We start from the raw sequence: 18,619 nt of genomic DNA, 5'->3' as shown, positions 1-18,619 counted from the left end.
TATCAATGTGTTGCATTATAATTTTTCATTGATTTGTTACATGTATCTGACAGAACTTTCGCTTTTAATGATAACATTGACTATACTAATTATGGATAAACAGATAATAATATTTAAACGTAATATTTTTGGTTAAATCAAGAAAATCATATTGCTTTGACTGAGGAAATATGCATTTAAAAGATAACAGTTAGAACTGATATGACTGATTGAGTGCATACTTAAGTATTATTATATTGTTTTTAAAGAAAATTTACTTAAATCCTGTAAATTTCTATTTCATCTTTCTTTTAGGAAGTACTTCATTAAATAAGATATTTTTTTTTTCTATTTGTGCAAGAATGTATTATTGAGATGAATGTCTAATAATTAAAATTTAAATGTATTTTTAGTGTCTCAAGTTGATATAATTGTTTTTCTAGGTTTTTAGAAATAATCTGCAAGGGCTCTAAGAACATACAATTATTTTTAAGTGCTTTAAATACCTTTTTAAGGCTAAATTATGCAGAAGAGTACGATGTAATGTGATTGCATCTATTATCGTTACAGTCTTCTCCAATTTTTATAGGCTTTTACTCGCTGCACTCTTGCAATTTCTTTGCGTACCCTCTCAAAATTTTGAAATAACCATTTTACCCACAAGAAAAGCGACTTTCAGATTGTATATTCTGAAAACTTTTCGGAGCAAATTATTAAGAATTTTTAGAACATTTCCGAAATAAAATTTTTGGAACGAAATTTTCAAAATGTGACTTTTGGAACATTAAATGTGTTTTTGAAATAAATTTTCCACAATGAAAATTTCAAAAAAGAAAAATTCCGAAACTCAAAATGTCTTTCAGAATAAGTTTTTTGAAAAATGTTATGAAAAAAAAAGCTTTTTCGAACACATGAAACGAGTTTTGAAAAGACTTTTTAGAATGAGTTTTTTTTTCTTCCCGAGAGAGTGGTAAAATGGTAAAGAGTATTTTAGTATTTTCCTAATATCATAGGAGTAAAGTCAGTGATTGTGGGGTGCAGGAAGCATTAACCTCTTTAATACCATAAAAAAATAACACAAGACTGCGTTACCAAATGTTATGCTTGACATAAATTATTAAAAGGTGTTATTAATTTTTCTTATTTCTTTTTGTTGTGCATGTAAGAAAATTGCCACAGTAAACACACCCAATTCAACTTTATCTAAAAATTTGTTCAGAAGATGAAAATTAATAATTATGATTTTTACAGATTATTTAATAGATTGGAAAAATTGTATCAACATATCTAAGTCAACCAACAAACACTTTTACCCTTTTTATCTATTTATCTTCTAAAACAAAATATAAATCAATAAATGTAATTGATATCATGATTCACATTAAAAAGATGTACAATTTCCTAATACGACCTCCTTTATTATTTCTCTTTCACCCATGATAAAGGTGCAACCTAAGTAAGAACTAAATGAAACTAAGAGTATGATAAAAAGTAATGATTAATGTCATGTTAAAAGTTACCTAAATTAAAGTCTACCTCAGAAATCAAATTTAAGACGCATACTATTTCCTGATTGTTGTGGAATAACAGTGGTGTTAATGGTAATGGGAGGAATAATAAAGTGAAAGATGTCAGAAGAAATTAACCTTAACATTGGTTTGTGAAAGATTACAATTTTTTGTGCTATTAATTTCTGCATCAGTGGTCCCTTTCCCTGTTAAATATGTTTACAAAACCTTGCATCAGTATATGATCCACCCATGTGATATATCATTCACTACAAACTGGTGGCCAATTTTTAATGCTATAAATTGACCCAACATAAGAAAAGAAAGCACCACTTAAGTGTTACAAAATCACAAAAAAGTGTACAAATTAAGAGCAATTGAAAGTGATAACAGCTAGGTTCATATCGTCCTTTCTTCACAATTAACCACAAGGTAATCAAGTTCAGATACATTGTTCATGAAATGGCCTTTGTTGTTGATGATGATGATGATGATGATGCATCTTTGTTGATTAATCAATTAATTACTACCACACACTGCACAGTTTTTCAGCCTACATGCAGTGCACCACGTCATTTTGCTATGAATGAGCATGCACAAGTACTATGTATTACAAGAAAAACATTGGAAAATACTACTTTATCAGGAAGGTTCTTTTTCAAGGGTGAGATTTGATCTGGTTGTAATTCAACACACTGAGTCTAAGTTTCAGTTTTACGTTGAGTAAAAATGAGAAAGTTGAACACCGTATGAAGATAAAGACTCATAAATTCATTGTTGTAAGTTTTTAGGTCGAGAGTAGTGTCATTCTTATGTGGCCTGACTCAGTCTCATTGTTATTGTATCTTTCCAGTGAACCTTCTTCCTCTATAGATAGATTCATCACACTTTTGGTTGACTTGATTGACACATTTTGATAATTTCTTGATTCATGCATCTGTGAAATGAAGTTAATGAGTTCTGATTCTTTTTGGTTCTTATCTATAAAAGGACTAAGCCAAAAAACTTAGTTTCATAATTTTATTCATTCATTCATTTCCATCACTCTTCTCTCTTTACTTCTTGCTTCCTTGTTATTGGTTCTATTCACCACTCATTCAGAAAAGAGCAGCTCCACCTTCCCTTCTTGAAGTATAACTGAATATTCTTAAAGCATTACCATTGTAAGGCAACGTCATTGATGTGAAAAAATGGGAATGCTTTAAGAATTTCAGTTATGCATCATTCATGGCAGTTTTTTTGAGTCTGACCAACTCATATTTTATCTCTTAATTATTAACACATAGATCAAGAATCAAAGAAAAAAAGTATATCTGCAATGTATTATTCATGATGAGTGTGAGGTAGGATTGTTATTTACTACAGTTTCAAGTTAACTGATATGAACTCATAGCATCAATTAGGCCTGTTTCTGGCATTCTGTACTGAGTTTTGAGGTAGGATTGGGGTTGAAAAACTTTGCAACTGCTTCATGCCACTTTTCAAGCACTTAAGAAGGTTGATTCACACATAAAATTTAAAAAATTACTATTTTCTTATCTTCTAACATGGTTCATGCTTAAAAATTCTTGCTCATGTCACTTAACTTCTGTTGTTAAAAACAACCCTTCATTGTTTGTTGTACAATTTTATTTATGAATGAATGCAATTTCTTTTGATGTTATTTATTACTATTTTCCTTAGCTCTGTTATTTGCAGATAATCTACACCAGTTTGTGTACAGTTTCTTTTATCAGAAACTAACAATTTGACAATGTTGTAACATGATATCTTCTTTGTTAATATGAAATCCTTTTACAATGTATATGCATTGAACATAGTTACTTGAGTGTGTGTCTGGTGGCATCAAATCTTAGGAACATCTTACGTTAGGAATTCAAGTGTGAGTTTAAGTCCTACATTGGCTAGAAATGGGAAAGTAAAGCACTCTATAAGAATAAAGACTCATAAACCCATTGTCTTAAGATTTTGGGTTGAGAGTGGTGTCAATGTTTTATGTGGTTGGACTCTGATCTCATTGGTGTTGTATCTCTTCAATAAAACTCCCTCTATAACAACTCTATATATCTATCGATGTATTTTGAATACACACTACACACTCAGCACAGAAAAACATAGCAGAAAATATAAATTCTACATAGAGGCACATGCAAATTTGAATAAGTGTGTATGTTATATAACACTGTCCCAATTTTGTGCACAGATTCTGCAAGGGATTAGGAAAATCATGTAAACTCAATATTACAAGTAAATGAGATTATTCGTCTCTTATCAAGCTGGAAAGTTGGAAATATTTTATGATTAATTATAATTTTGATGTACTACCTCTTATATAAAAAAATCTGCATAAGATGCAGGGTTTCTTAAAGATAAACTTTGTATCTTTTATAAAATAAGGTGGCTTAAATGTACAAAAATATGTGTTGCTCTTAATTAATAATATTGAATTATAATTAATTTATAAAAAATAAAACATTGAATTGAAAATATTGAAGTTTTTTTCTTTTATCGTAGGTCAGATTAATTAGCTAATAAGTTGTTTGAACCAAGTTTAAGTGAATTAACCAATTTTTGTATTATTGAAAGAAATACAATTTATACACACCCCAATAAAACAATGTTATTGATTTTTGTATTTTTAAACTTAGTGAATCAACTCATTTAATTTATTAACGTAGAATGGCCAAAATTGAATCGAATTTTTTATGACAACGTAAAGAATTGGATAAATTCATTTTTATTTAAACTTTTAGTCAATTAAACGTGTCATTTAAACTGCCGAGTTAGAGTAACTTTTTTTATTTGAGTAATTTTTAAAATAAAAATAAAAGAATAGTATCAATCTAACTAGATTTGACAACTTTTCGATCTTTAATAGTTTGATTCGTGTAAAGAGTGATTTTAAATTGGGTACAAATTTTCTCAATAGTGTTTGGTTTAAAAGAGACGAGAAAGTGAGAAAGTTTTGATAAATGGGGAGAAACACAAATGAGCCAAGAAAATATTCCCTTGTTTGGTGAAGAAACATAAAGATGACATTTTTTTTTACAGATATTTTATTTATAAGATGAAAGTTCAAATATTTTTTAAGGCAATTTAACTTACATAATCTGAAAATTATAAATTAATTTTCTTAAATTATTATAATATTAAAAAAGTTAAATATGTAAAGAAAATTTATTCTTTAAATTAAAAAAGAAATATACAGTCATCAGATTTAACTGTGTTAAACTTTTTATTTATTAAACCGTATTCTAAATCATTTGAACCGAAACATATCAAACGATATCAACCACATAAATAATTTAAATATTACTTTAAAAGTATATCGGTTTACTTTAAAGTATAAAGGATGAAAGTGGAAAATATATTAAAATTTAAAGATTAAAAAAATGATTTGAACCTAAAAGGTTAAAAAAAAGATATTTATATTTACCTCACGTGTATCTGAAAGAGAAAAAAAAAATATCTCAGAGAAACACATGTGTGATGGAAGGTCATGTGAGTCTACTAGGTTTGGATTGGATGAGACAGACAATAAAAGTAAAGAGAGACAAAAAGGAGATAATGATGTGGCAATACACTTACTTACCGTACCTGTCAGTACTCTGTCTCCCACACTTTTTTTCTAGGGTTTCACTTTCACATCACCAGTAAAAAAAACCATAACAAAACTATTTTTATTTTTATTATGCCTATATATTTTGATTATTAAATTTGATAACATTTTTTATGATATGAGATATCGTTTTTTAAATAGTTTTAAAATATTAAAAATAAAAAAATAAAAAATAAAAAACTATTTAAAAATTACTATTTAAGATTGTAAGAAAAAGTTGTCAAAATTTAGTAGTCAATTTTTTTTTTCATATTTTCTTGGTTGAATTAGTCGGATGGTACCCACTTTCATTTGGATGTGTCAGTTTGGTACTCGCTTCTAAAAAATATCAATTAAGTCTCAACTTTTGAAAAGATACTTCAATTAAGTCATTTTCATAAAAATTTATTAATATCATTAACGATATTAATATTTAAAATGACTTACACAATTAAGTATTAATATTTATATTAAAATTTAGTGATAAAAATCATGAATTAAGTTAACAGTTTTAGTAATTTTTGTTTCAAAAGAACCTGACTAAAACACTTTGTTAAAAATTTGAACTAGATTGACACATTTTAAAAAATAAATATCAAACTGATATATTTAAACAAAAATAGTTGGCATCCGACTAATCATACCTATTTTCTTTGAAAGCCATGATTTTGCAGCTCCATCCCTTATGCTTAATACACACCAACTTACAATTTTCTTTTATATTTATAAAGCAAGAAGAGGTAGAATATATTTTGTAATGGAGAGGGATAGATCTTCTTCTTATTATTATAATTAATCTCCAAGAATCGAATCCACGATAATTATTATTTTATGCATGAGGATGTTTTGTGGTAATTTTTTATAGAATATTTGATATTTTATTTTGGTTGTTGAGTTTTGCAACAGGACAATTTTATTCATAATTAAATTTTAGTTGGCAGTATTTTAGCAGTGACGATGTTAATTATATAACACCAAACTCATCGTATATATAATATATATATATATATATATATATATATATATATATATATATATATATACTTACAAAATTTGCTGCTCACTGTTTTTTGTCCCAATCAAAACTATATGAATGACAAAATCTGTGTCCACAACTATAAATATCCCGAGGGAATGAATACTCAAGTCAAAATAAAATAGAGCACTTGAATATACCTACCAATGTGGTCAAAATAATATCATAAAGAATTCAAAGTGGTTGAAATTTAGGGTTTAGCATTAGTTAGAAATGAGTAAAATAAATTATATAAGTAAACAGAAAAATCCGCAAATTTATGGTTATAAGGTTTTAAATTAATGTTGATGTTTTCAAATCGTTGGTATGAAATTTTTCATGACTCATTGATATTGAATTTTTACTATATTTCTTTTTTAAAAATCTTACAAGTTTGAAAGAGTAAAATATATTGTAAGTAAAGAATTTTAAAGTTTAAAAATTCCTTGTATCGAAATTTTTTGGACAAATGTATTTTATTGTAAAATGACACGATAAATTATACATCACTGTTAAAATAATTGTATTAGAAAAATATTTTCGATGTACGAAGAATATATTTCTTGTAAAAATCTTTTTGAAAATATAAAAATAATTTAGTGACAACATTAGAAGTGAGAGCGAAAGAGACTGTGAGTTGAACTCTTCCACTAACAAATAATATATTAACATTTGTTGATAAAGAAATGAAAAACCTTTTTAAAACGATATAGCTTTTAACACTACCATTTTATACGAATACATATATTTATCATCTTGGAGTGAGTTTCTTGACTTCATGTTTTTTTTTTCATATATTTTATAAAATTAGTAAACAAAGTCATATTTTTCTCTATGGTTATCAAAATTTAAATTTTAAATTATTAAATAATGTTGAAAATGAATGTATTGCATAGAGATGGGACAAGAGTTTGGAGAAGCACCAGCACTAGCACTCTTTGATAATGCAAGCTTTAATTAACACATGCATCAACTATTTTCCCAACACACAAAGGAAAACATTTTCTGGTCCACAATGAGTTTCAACTATGCCACCCTTTTGCTTTCAACTTTCCTATTTCATCACCAAATGTATCTCACAAAATAGATAATGATAGTGCCAAAATGTGCTTCATATCACAATGTTTTCATTTTTATATTTATTTTAAGTATATGTATAGTGATAAGAAAAATCTACAAAACTTACTAATAAAAAAGTATTTGACCATTTTATTTTATTAACAAAATTTAACAATTTTGAGACATGAAAATAAATACTAGTGTTGGTGGTGAGACAAGGAGGGTAAAGGAGACTGAACTTAGGTCCACCTATAGTCACACTTATTTACAACAAATTTATGTGTAAATATTTTAATTTGTTATTTGTGAGTTACTATGTTGTCGGTTCATTGTTCAATAGACATGCATTAATTGGGAGTTTATGATTTTACAACTTTATTATTTTATTATTTTATCATAGACGCGTTTCTTTTTCGTTATTTCATCCAATAACATAATGCATTATGTCAAATGAAAAATACTCATAAATTTGGTCACTAAAATAAGTTCAAATAAACAATATTTTGATAAATTTATACAAAAGAAATTTAAATTAATACGCTACTTATAAAATAATTCATAATCTAATTTGAAATTATAGTTTATATGTTTGAAAGTATGCGCCGTACGAAATATACGAAAGAGTACAAGTCAAATTTTCAATGAAAAAATGCACTGTGGTCCATTGATATTGAAACCAGAAATTAACCAAAATAAAAGTAAAATAAAATAAATAAAAGAATGATGCATTTAGTATTTTCCTTTTACAAAACCGAAACATATGCATCCACATGACTCCTCAACTCATAACATGAAAAGATTCACATGCTTTACCTCTTAATTGCGTAAAGTGTCTTTTTCTCATACCTTATAGTGTGTCCTTTAAAAGGAAGAAAGGGAAAAAAAAATTTAATAAATAATTAAGTATTTATCAAAACATAATTAACAAAAAAGTGTTTCTTTTAAGGAGTCAAATTTAGGAATTTGAAAATATCTTATATTTCTCAAGAGAACAAAATGTGAGTCCAGATTTTCTACTGATTTTTTGGGTGTTGTTATCAGCTGAATATTAAAAATACACTGTGTTGATATTTTAAATATCTTTTTAATATATTTTAAAACGTCAAACTTAGTGATAATAAGTGTATTATGAAAACACAGTAGAGGAACATCACAAAAAAAATTAGCAGAAAATCCAAATTCACAAAATGTCCAATGTTTCCTTAATTGTTCATTGGTTCCTTGATTAATTGATTAATGAGAGTAATTAGGGTTAACAGTGTGAATGAAAAAAGAGTGGTAATTAATAATAAAGAAGGGTTGACTAAGAAAGAAAGAGTGTGGATGACAACTCATAGTGAAGCAGTTTGTTCATTCAAACTAACACTACAAATGCCAGCTCATTAGTAACGGTTTCTTATGACAAAGGACATTCTATCATGCATTCCAACTTTCACATGTTTCACCACTCACCACCAACTACATAACATTTTTATATATAAAACATTAATATTTTTTTCCTAAATTATTATAAAAAGTTATATTTTTTATTCTTAAATTAAATTATAAAATACTTTATTTTGCGCTTTATGAAAATCATACAAAATAAAATATATGCAGATGTTACATTATAGTTTACGATGAAATTTTAAAATATTTTTAAGAATAAGATTTCTAAATTTCAAATAGTCCTATTAATAATGTCTTAGTTAGTATACTTGATTTCAGAACAAAAAATTAATCGATTAAAAAATATTTTAATATAAATTTTGAATTTATTAGTATATAATTTAGCAAGTTTTTTATTTATCATAACGTTATTTGATATCATAAAATTTGTAAGATGGTTGATTATAATTATAACTTGAGTATATATATTTACAGTTTCTATGTGTTTTTTCATTTGTCTTTAGTCCCTGTTTTTAAAAATATGTGAAATAGTTAATTATGTGATAAAAAAAAAGTGACATTTTTAAGTGGCGCCTACTATATTTCTCGGCAAAGCTTTTAAACATAAATTAAAGATAAGTCAAATATATGCTATTAATTCTTCCTAAAATTGATATTAGGAGCAAAATTGGTAATTTCAAAAAAAAAAAAAATTAGAAGATGAAAAACAACAAAAAGATATTTTACAGGGACCAAGACTAAAATTTATAGTTTTATAAGGACTATAAATAATTATTAAAATTTTTACAGAGATAAAAAGCAAAAAAAAAAAAGAATTGTAGGACCGAAAGAAAAAAATATTTAAATAAGTATTAATTTTTCAAAAAGCAACTGTTTTTTTTTTTTTTTTAATTTAGTTCGCGGCCGTTGTTAGAAAAAAAAAATTTAGTTGACTTCATTCTTCTTTATTAGTCTTCAGTCAAATTGTTTTCTGTATTAACCTTTTTTTACAAATTTTTCCTTAATAAATAAACATTCTGGTCAAAGTAATAAATGCAATATGCGAATTCTTTAATTTTTTTCCCTTCCACGGGAACAGAGGATGATCACTAGTCAAAACGTAATCACTTACTTCAATATATTACAACTAATCTGGGAAAATATAATTAAAAAACAAAGTCCCAATAATCTTGAAAAGAAAATATATAAATCTAATAAAATTTAACACAATTTATCAAACGTCTTAATTCTTTCCAAGTGAAAAAAAAAAGTTAATACACAAGGCTAAAAAGGTAATAATACAGCTATCACTTTTGAGGAAGTACGTCTAAAACCAGTTCCCGTAAATCATAAGTTTTCTTAATTTAATCGAATAGAAAAAGGTAAATTCTTAAACTAATACCATATAACTTTTTAGTTTAATCGTATATTTCACTATTTACTTATTATTATTTTAGTCAACTTTTCCAAATACGGTGACGTGTATTTTTTTTTTAAATGGCTAGAAAAATTGAAATTTATTACACATAACTTGCAAGAAAATATAAAACAGAAAATTAAGTATCTCTTGATATCCTCCCTTTAATAGAGAGCTGTTGTTACTGTTAATATGGAAAAGTAAAAGTTAATTTTTGGACAGCAAATATTTAGTGAGTAATTAAACATTTATTGAGAATTTATTGAGAATTAAATAATATAATAAATATTGATTGAGGAGAAAAAAATTGTGATAGTGTGTTGTGTGGTGTGTCGTTAGGGAACGCTTGGTCCAGCTTAGGAGCCATTCCACCAATCGACCACATTCCAAAGACCCAACACAACACAAAACACGAAAACACAAACACAACACACATCCCAATTGCAAGGTACAAGCAAAGTCCAACAACACACGAATCAAATCAGACACACAAACACAACACAACACAAACTCACCCCAAACACACTCTCCCCGTTATCCAAACAAAGCCACACTCTCTACTCTGTTCTGTTCTGTTCTGTTTTGTTTCCCACCACACCCACCCCAATGGATTGTTGGTCGTCTCCTCTACCTCTTCATGATGAATTCGAGAAGCTTGTCATTCGAATGAACCCTCCCAGGTTGGCCACTCTACCATCACTAATCCACTTCTTGCTTCTTTGCACCGCTGGGAGGTGTTTGTGCAGCGTAATAGTGTTTCATGTTGTGTTTTTTTTGCTGCCCTGCAGAGTTGCTGTGGATAACGTTTCCAGCAGAACAGACACTGTGATAAAGGTGCTAAATTCACCTCCCATTGGCCTTGTCTTTTCTGCATTGCAAAAGGGTCGCTCTGTGTGACCATTTTCCGTGAGTGTTGTTTGTTGCAGGTTGATAGCGCAAACAGACGCGGGAGTTTGCTGGAGGTGGTTCAGGTTCTCACTGACATGAATCTCAGTGTTAGAAGAGCTTACATTTCCTCTGATGGAGAATGGTTCATGGATGGTACGCTTCACTTCTCACTTCTCAATTTTCTATCTCACCTTCGCTCTGCTCAATTGTGTTTTCACTTCTTGTGATATTGTTTTATGTGGTTTTCTGTCACTGCCCAGTTTTTCATGTCACGGATCAGAATGGGAAAAAGTTTGTGCAAGATGATGTAGCCGACCGTATTCAACAGGTAGTAGATCTGTGAAACTAATCCCAGGCCATTTTTATTTTCACGTATTTTATATTTTTTAATTTCCTGTATTAATTGACCCTGAAATTAGGATTAAGTTTATTTGATATTGTTCAATTGTGAGTTATCGTAGTTTCTTAAGTCCTTTATGCTGCTCAAATTTCAAACTTTCAGCTGGAAGCTTGTGAATTGATGACCTTAAATATCTGCTATTCAACTATTTGAATAAAGGGGCAGTTGGCGGAATTGAAATATGAGATTGTTTGGTCTGTATATATCTCCAATGAAGAAAATAATGCATGATTCTGTTTGTGTTCTTTCCTTTCAACAAATCAAATTAACAACTAGAATGAAAAAGAAACCAGACAAAAGACGAAGAAGGACTAGTTTGTTTTCATTTTGAAACTTGAATCAGCAGATTTCCTCTTGCATGTCACTGCTCTGTATGGATCCATCTGAATTACCCAATTCACTCTGATAATTCCTGTTTCTCGTTGCAGTCGCTGGGTCCAAGAGCCTCTAGTTTCCGATCCTTGAGAAGATCTGTTGGGGTTCAAGCTGAAGCAGAACACACAATCATTGAATTGACCGGAAGAGACAGGCCAGGGTTGCTTTCGGAGGTTTTTGCTGTTCTTGCAGACCTGAAATGCAATGTGGTAGCAGCAGAAGTCTGGACACACAATTCAAGAATGGCATCTGTTGTTTACATCACAGATGAGGAAACAGGATTGTCCATCGACAATCCGGATCGCCTTGCTAAGATTAAGCAGCTTCTGCTGTATGTGCTGAAAGGAGACATAGATAAGAAGAGTGCCAACACTGCTGTTTCTGTTGGTTCTACTCACAAGGATAGGAGGCTGCATCAGTTGATGTATGCCGACCGTGATTATGACATAGACGATGGAGATTCTGGGTCAACAAGTGACAGGAACAAGCTCCTTGTAACTGTTGATGATTGCATAGATAAGGGATATACTGTTGTGAACTTGAGGTGTCCAGATAGACCTAAGTTACTGTTTGACACCGTGTGCACCCTCACAGACATGCAGTATGTTGTGTACCATGGAACAGTCATTGCCGAAGGACCAGAGGCATATCAGGTTAGTTTTGATGTTCTTGGAATTGACACCATGTTAGTACTTGTACATCTTACCAACTTAGACTTGAATTATAGTTATCATACTTTAGTGACATTGCATGTCTTGTCATGTTACTTGAGTGCAAAATACTACTTTCTATCATCTTGTTTGTGGTTGCTATTGGAATTCATCACTGACTGGTATGTTTTTGTTTTGCCTTCATTTACAGGAATATTATATAAGGCATGTGGATGGGTGTCCTATCAGTTCTGAAGCAGAAAGGCAAAGAGTGATTCATTGTTTGGAAGCTGCTATTAGGAGACGAACTTCTGAGGTACTACAACAAGTGATTGGTGTGCTAATTCACATGTTCTTACCAAATATTTATCAGTGATACAATTATTTTGTATTTGATTTTGCAGGGCATAAAGCTAGAACTTTGTGGGGAGGACAGGGTTGGCCTTCTGTCTGATGTAACTCGCATCTTCAGAGAAAATGGCCTTTCAGTGAACCGTGCTGAAGTTACAACCAGGGGCACTCAAGCTGTGAATGTTTTCTATGTGACTGATGTGACTGGAAATCCTGTTAAGAGTGAAACAATTGAAGCAGTTCGAAAAGAGATTGGCTTGGCCATTCTGCATGTCAAAGATGATGTCTGCTCAAAACCCGAACCCCATGAGAGAGGAAAATTCTCTCTGTCTGGTCTCTTTCGATCAAGCTCTGAGAAGTTTCTTTACAACTTGGGTCTAATGAAGTCTTATTCTTGAACCTACCGTGTTTCCAGAATTAGGAGATATATGCAATGTTCTAAATTGTAAACAGTAGCTTAGTTTAGCCTAGATAGACTGCTTTTAATCCCATTGCAATGCTTTTGTGGTAGATTTTTCTACATTTGGTGAAAGTTGTAAGTAGATGTCTGATTGTAGAGTTCAATCTAGACATGTTTCTAAGTGAATTGTATATTAATATGTCTGTTACATTAATTTCTCAGAATCAATTCAGATGGTAGGGTTTGGTCCAGGCATGTTTCTTGGTTGAATTGTATAATACTCAGCTTCTGTTACATTTTTCTCATCTCAGAAGCTCTACCATAACAAAAGTTTGCAGAATGTAAAATGAAAAGGTTTAAAACGTGTATATGTTGTCATCATTTTTGGAATTAGCTATGACAATCAACTTTAACGTTGTTTTCACTTTATGAGTCACATTATAACGTTAATTCTACTTTAACTGGTAATAATTTCATTTAATGCATATGTCGTGTTTATTCATACATCATGAACTGATCATCATTGCATTCGAACGTGTACAACATAGTATTTTGTAGCATTCACATATTCAATCGAAAACGTATCTTGAAACATGCATGTACTAAAACACAGACAAAATTATACCAGCTGTAAACTTTGTAACCAGAACACATCACATGTTAAACAAAGCGACACCAATTTACATATATCAAGCCAAAGATTATAGAGATATACGTTGGAGGGGAAAAAAACCAGGAAAGAAGAGGGTGTTATGTGGCACACTAACGTAGTACTGGTAATAGCACGTGTCGTGTACCTTCTTAAAGAGGCCGTGTAGTTTCAAAATAGTGTCTGCTAGATTGAGACGTTTCTTTTGGCCTTCACACTCTGGTTTAAGGGAAGACAGCACTTTCTTTTTTGGCAAACGCGTGTGGAAAAGTGTGCAGGTTCAACCACAATCGCTCATTTACCTTATAGTTCTGACATATAATCCAGAGCCAAATAATAGGTAGAGTTGTAAATTTCTAAGCTGAAAAAATCCATTGCACACAACAAAAACTCTTCATTTATGAACATGGACATGCTTGTTATTTAGCAGCTATACGCGTAAGATATAAAGCGCGTTTGATTTTGACACAAACCATTGCAGATGGGAAAAAAGTACAAAGGTCAATGTAAATTTATAGCAGCGGTTAACAAAAGGAAAGTTTTTTTCTTTCCCTTTTGCTGAACGTGTAACATTCGAAAGGTTTCTCTTTCTTTGTATCATCATCTAAATTCTACAAAACCCTTTTAACATTTCACTCAAACAAAAAATGTTTCCTTATTCCAGTTTATGTAGTTTTTAATTTATTATTACAAATAGAAGTTGCACATTGTGTATGAAAAGGATAAGTTTGCATCAATTATGAATCAACATCGTCAATATTATGTCATATTTATATTTAAATGTTTTCAATAAGTAAAACAAAAGATACAATTTTTTGAGAATAAAGTAAAAAGATATTGTACTTGCGAAACAATAAAAAAATAAATCTTAGTGATAATTCACATGAAATGGCGCTGAGGTTGAGTACTGTGGTTTTAGGTGTTTGTCCGAGGCATTCGAGTAAACCTAGGTTAAAGTTGAGGTTCAGAATCAGAAGTGGTTGTTGTGCTACAGTTACGAATATGGCCTTCACTGAAACCCCTTCAGCCTCCAAAGTCATTGATTCCCATCTCCACGTGTGGGCTTCACCTCAAGAGGTAACACTAACACACCACAGTACACTTTCTTCACCTTTTTCTTTTTGTATTATTAGTTAATGTTAATGTTAATGTTATTGCTGACTTTTATTATCATCACTCACCAAATTGTGATTAACCTTTTCTTTTTGTGAAAAGGAAGGCTGGTAGATTTCCTTATTTTCCTGGACAAGAACCCACTTTACAAGGAAATGCCGATTTTTTTCTCCAGGTATGATTTAGTTTATTATCTCTCTACCCATTATTACCTGTGGGTCAATTAACTTGACAATAGTGTGTATATTTTTTTAACATTTTTGTGCAAACAGTTTGTAGATGCCTTGTTCTTGTATTTTCTGCAAATTTTGACTCATTCGTTGAGAATGTGACAGCGTCTTTCTATCTGCTGTTTCTCACAGATCCCAATGGTCTGAGATTAATTTTATGAAAAGGATTGTGTTTGCATTTGAGTTTGTGTGTATATTATTGATGCTGATGCTCACTTTTTTCAGTGTATGGAGGAGGCAGGAGTAGATGGTGCACTCATTGTGCAACCAATTAATCATAAATTTGATCATAGTTACGTCACAAGGTTTGTTACCTGTTTGATGAAAGAACTGAGTTATTTAGAGTTTTCGTATTAAACAATACTGAAACGAGAGTTTGGGTGATGGAATGTCTAGTGGAAGTGTGATCTCAGCATTGATGTGTTTTCCAATGCTGGAAATTGCCAAGGAAAGGAGAATAGGGGAGAAGAAAGGGAGAAATTCTGATAACACAATAATGGCAATGCTTGATAAGATTAGACATTCTGTTATAGAAGGACTTTTATGTGGAAACAGGGAACTACCCTTTTCTAGTAGTGAAACAAAAGGAAAGATCTCCAAGATCATTTGAAATTCCTTAAGCTAATAATTTAAAAGCTTGATCTGTCAAATTTATATATTCATTCATTATTGAAAAGGATCTTACACTGAATCATATCCCTGAAAATTTGGTTTATAACCAAGTCCCATGGCATTGTAATTTGTATGGTTTATGTAGCCAACCTTATCTAGAAGATAAGACTGTTGCTATGATAATATTAGTTGCAAAGTGAACTGTATAATACTGGAGGAAAAATTTCACATGGACTAAATTGTGGATTTCACTGTATTAATCATCACATCTTCCATGTAATGGATTTTGTTTTAACTTTTATAGTGTTATTATGTTGTGCCACTCTTGTCATTCTGTTCATTGGACAGCGTTTTGAAGAAATACCCGACCAAATTTGTTGGCTGTTGCCTTGCTAATCCAGCTGATGATGGAACTGGGCTTAAGCAATTTGAAGATCTTGTTTTGAAGGTTTAATAAATTACTTCTTTTCATCAAGATAGTTAATTTTATTACAAAATAATTGAGTTTTTCTTTTTATCTTTGATTATAGGATGGTTACCGTGCTGTTCGATTTAATCCGTATTTGTGGCCAACCGGAGAAAAGGCATGCAACCGATTTCTGTCACATGTCTGCTTGTTGATGATTTAGGCTGGAGACATAATTGAGTCATTCTTTTTTCGCCCTTACTCTTCTATTATCTGTTTTTTTTTTCACTTAGATTAATGAAGTAGTAACTTACATAGTAGATTACACTAACTTTCCCTAAGTTTTCCTGAACCTAAACAATATCCTAAAAACATTGCTATAAATATGTGCTGCAACAAACAGATGTGAATAATACTGGGTTTGGCAAATTTCTTTGCAGGGGCAGTTTCTTTCAATGTTGTTCTTTTTAGTATTTAAATTTGACTCACTTTGGAGGAATAAGGGAAAGTGTCGTATCATTGTAACGTGTAAACCTGTAGTAAATAGTGTCTTTTAGTAAAATATTAGATCTGCTTTTTAAAAAGGTGGTGGCATCATATGTTACACTAAGAGTGTACACCTTTTTACGTTGTATTGGATCAAAATTAAGAATTTGGACAAAATTCAATGGCATCGTTTCATCCATGTAGCCTATGTCTTCCAATGGAAAAAAGGCTTTGTTAATGTTGTTGTTTATTGGATCAAAATTGTCTCTTTTTTTCCGGGTTACAATTGAATGATCACAGTGCAGATGACAAATAAAGTTGGAAAGGCAATTTTCCAAAGGGCTGGAGAACTTAATGTGGCAGTGGGCTTCTTGTGTATGAAGGTGATTTTTTATTTCCTTGTATTGCAAATATAGAAGAACTGTCTTGTTGTAAAGTTTCTTCCCATCATTTCATTTTGCTGTAACATTCCTACTTTTGGCTTATGGTATCGCTACCCTTTTATACAGTTGTTGAGACACTTCCTTGTATGAAGTTGACGAAATTAAGAATCATTGTGTTGAATAATTTCAGGGGCTTGGTCTGTATATTTCTGAAATTGAGCAACTGTGCACAGAATTTCCATCAACAGTAGTATTGCTTGACCATTTGGCCTTTTGCAAACCACCAACGTAAGCCATATTATTATATTTACAATAATAGTCTGAAAGACACAGACAAGTTCCCTTATATGAATATTGTGTTGCAGAAATGATGAGGAAGCTCTTGTCTTTTCTCAACTTTTAAATCTGTCTAGATTCCCACAAGTAAGTGTTTGATTCTTTCCTCATCAGCGTGACTTCAAGGAAGCACAACATGCATAAAGTTCTCATTAGCTTCACTTTTTCTATACTGCTGAAGACCATGACAGAAGCACAGATTTTTAACTCTTGTAGATGCTAATTCTATTTTTTCCAATATCAGTAGTATCCTCTTATCAATTAAATGAGTCAAATGGTAAAAGATGAAATCTGAGATATTGGTATGATCAAAATTCATTTAACTTGTTGAAGTCCTTTGTCAAAATAATTGACAGTCCTTTGATTTTTTGTTTTTCCCTTATCAGTGAAACCTCTAGCATGAGTATGCTAAATTTTGAATTTATGACAGGTACATGTGAAATTTAGTGCCTTTTTCAGAGTGTCAAGAGGACAGTTTCCTTATCTGGATTTGTCTGTTCTCTTATCCCAAGTTGTCTCTCACTTTGGTGCTAACCGTGTAATGTGGGGCAGGTAACTTCCAATCATACATGTGTTCAGCTAAAATAGAACTCAATTTAGTGAGGAAACAGTAGAATGGGGAAAGGGGTAAGAGAATCTTATCCATAAACAACCAAAGTAACTTTTTTTTCTTTTCCAATCATGCTGTTACAGTGATTTTCCATATGTTGTTGCTGAATGTGGTTACAAAGGAGCCAAAGAAGCAGTGCATCATATTGCAAATGAGATCTCTTTGCCTTTATCAGATTTAGAGTGGATCATGGGAAAGACAGCTACACAACTCTTCCAAAACCAATTGACTCCACTCAAGAACTGAGAGTGGGGATGCTCTGAGTTCTGCAAAACTTTTTAACTGTTATATCATAATTCAGATGTTGGATATAGATCCTAAACTGTGAAAGCATTGAAGCTATGTTTTTTTAATTTTCTTACCAAACATTTTCTTACTGGGCTTGATTTGGTTTTTCTGGTTGAAGTAAATCATTTGTTGGTGATAACTTAATTGTTGTTCTTGCTCGGTTCTCTGCATTTTTTCAGAAAGCTATGACATATATATATATATATATATATATATATATATATATATATATATAATCCACAGAAGGTGATGATGTGTTGAATTTGAATATTAATGTTGTACAACTGCAAAATAGAAAATTTCTATCTATAAAAAACTCTTTTTAGGTGTATTTATGTATATTTTTAATACTATTAAAAAACATGAGTATACTAAATCCATTGACCTGTCAAAGCGTCTCATTTAGGAACACCTAGATCTGGTCTTTCTAAAGATTCTCTAGTACATAAGATAGGGACAAGTGTACGAGAAAAAGGTACTAGTAATTATTTCATGTCT

General features: G+C 30.7%; 2 protein-coding genes across 3 annotated transcripts; both read left to right on the top strand.

Annotated features, from left to right (window-relative positions):
• Positions 1-10,282: 10,282 nt before the first annotated feature.
• LOC114184955 (ACT domain-containing protein ACR4-like) lies at positions 10,283-13,263 on the top strand. Its single transcript, XM_028072379.1, has 7 exons — positions 10,283-10,624; positions 10,733-10,778; positions 10,871-10,985; positions 11,093-11,160; positions 11,661-12,260; positions 12,469-12,573; positions 12,662-13,263. The coding sequence occupies exons 1-7, from the start codon at positions 10,551-10,553 to the stop codon at positions 13,004-13,006; spliced, it is 1,353 nt and encodes a 450-aa protein (XP_027928180.1). The 5' UTR covers positions 10,283-10,550; the 3' UTR covers positions 13,007-13,263.
• An 850-nt stretch (positions 13,264-14,113) lies between these two features.
• LOC114184956 lies at positions 14,114-18,260 on the top strand. Of its 2 annotated transcripts, XM_028072381.1 has the most exons (11): positions 14,114-14,237; positions 14,577-14,734; positions 14,877-14,945; positions 15,226-15,305; positions 15,961-16,060; positions 16,143-16,196; positions 16,810-16,887; positions 17,078-17,175; positions 17,253-17,310; positions 17,654-17,775; positions 17,917-18,260. In XM_028072381.1, exons 2-11 carry the CDS (start codon positions 14,660-14,662, stop codon positions 18,077-18,079), a joined length of 897 nt encoding a protein of 298 aa, XP_027928182.1. In that variant the 5' UTR covers positions 14,114-14,237; positions 14,577-14,659; the 3' UTR covers positions 18,080-18,260. The 2 variants fall into 2 exon arrangements, with proteins under 2 accessions (XP_027928182.1, XP_027928181.1); XM_028072380.1 differs by lacking the exon at positions 14,114-14,237 and having other exon boundaries at positions 14,484-14,734.
• The last annotated feature ends 359 nt before the right edge of the window (positions 18,261-18,619 follow it).

This window comes from Vigna unguiculata, chromosome 5, assembly GCF_004118075.2.
Source record: "Vigna unguiculata cultivar IT97K-499-35 chromosome 5, ASM411807v1, whole genome shotgun sequence".
Lineage (NCBI taxonomy): Eukaryota > Viridiplantae > Streptophyta > Magnoliopsida > Fabales > Fabaceae > Vigna > Vigna unguiculata.
This window is presented reverse-complemented; position numbering and strand designations above follow the sequence as displayed.

What these genes read in the sequence shown, in the direction of transcription:
- LOC114184955 (XM_028072379.1), top strand. Translation starts at nt 10,551, where the DNA reads ATGGATTGTTGGTCGTCTCCTCTACCTCTTCATGATGAATTCGAGAAG. An exon ending in TGGAGAATGGTTCATGGATG is followed by an intron (nt 10,986 to 11,092) that starts GTACGCTTCACT and finishes GTCACTGCCCAG; the next exon opens with TTTTTCATGTCACGGATCAG. An exon ending in TTAGGAGACGAACTTCTGAG is followed by an intron (nt 12,574 to 12,661) that starts GTACTACAACAA and finishes TTGATTTTGCAG; the next exon opens with GGCATAAAGCTAGAACTTTG.
- LOC114184956 (XM_028072380.1), top strand. Translation starts at nt 14,546, where the DNA reads ATGGCGCTGAGGTTGAGTACTGTGGTTTTAGGTGTTTGTCCGAGGCAT. An exon ending in TGTGGGCTTCACCTCAAGAG is followed by an intron (nt 14,735 to 14,876) that starts GTAACACTAACA and finishes GTGAAAAGGAAG; the next exon opens with GCTGGTAGATTTCCTTATTT. An exon ending in GCCTTTTGCAAACCACCAAC is followed by an intron (nt 17,176 to 17,252) that starts GTAAGCCATATT and finishes ATTGTGTTGCAG; the next exon opens with AAATGATGAGGAAGCTCTTG.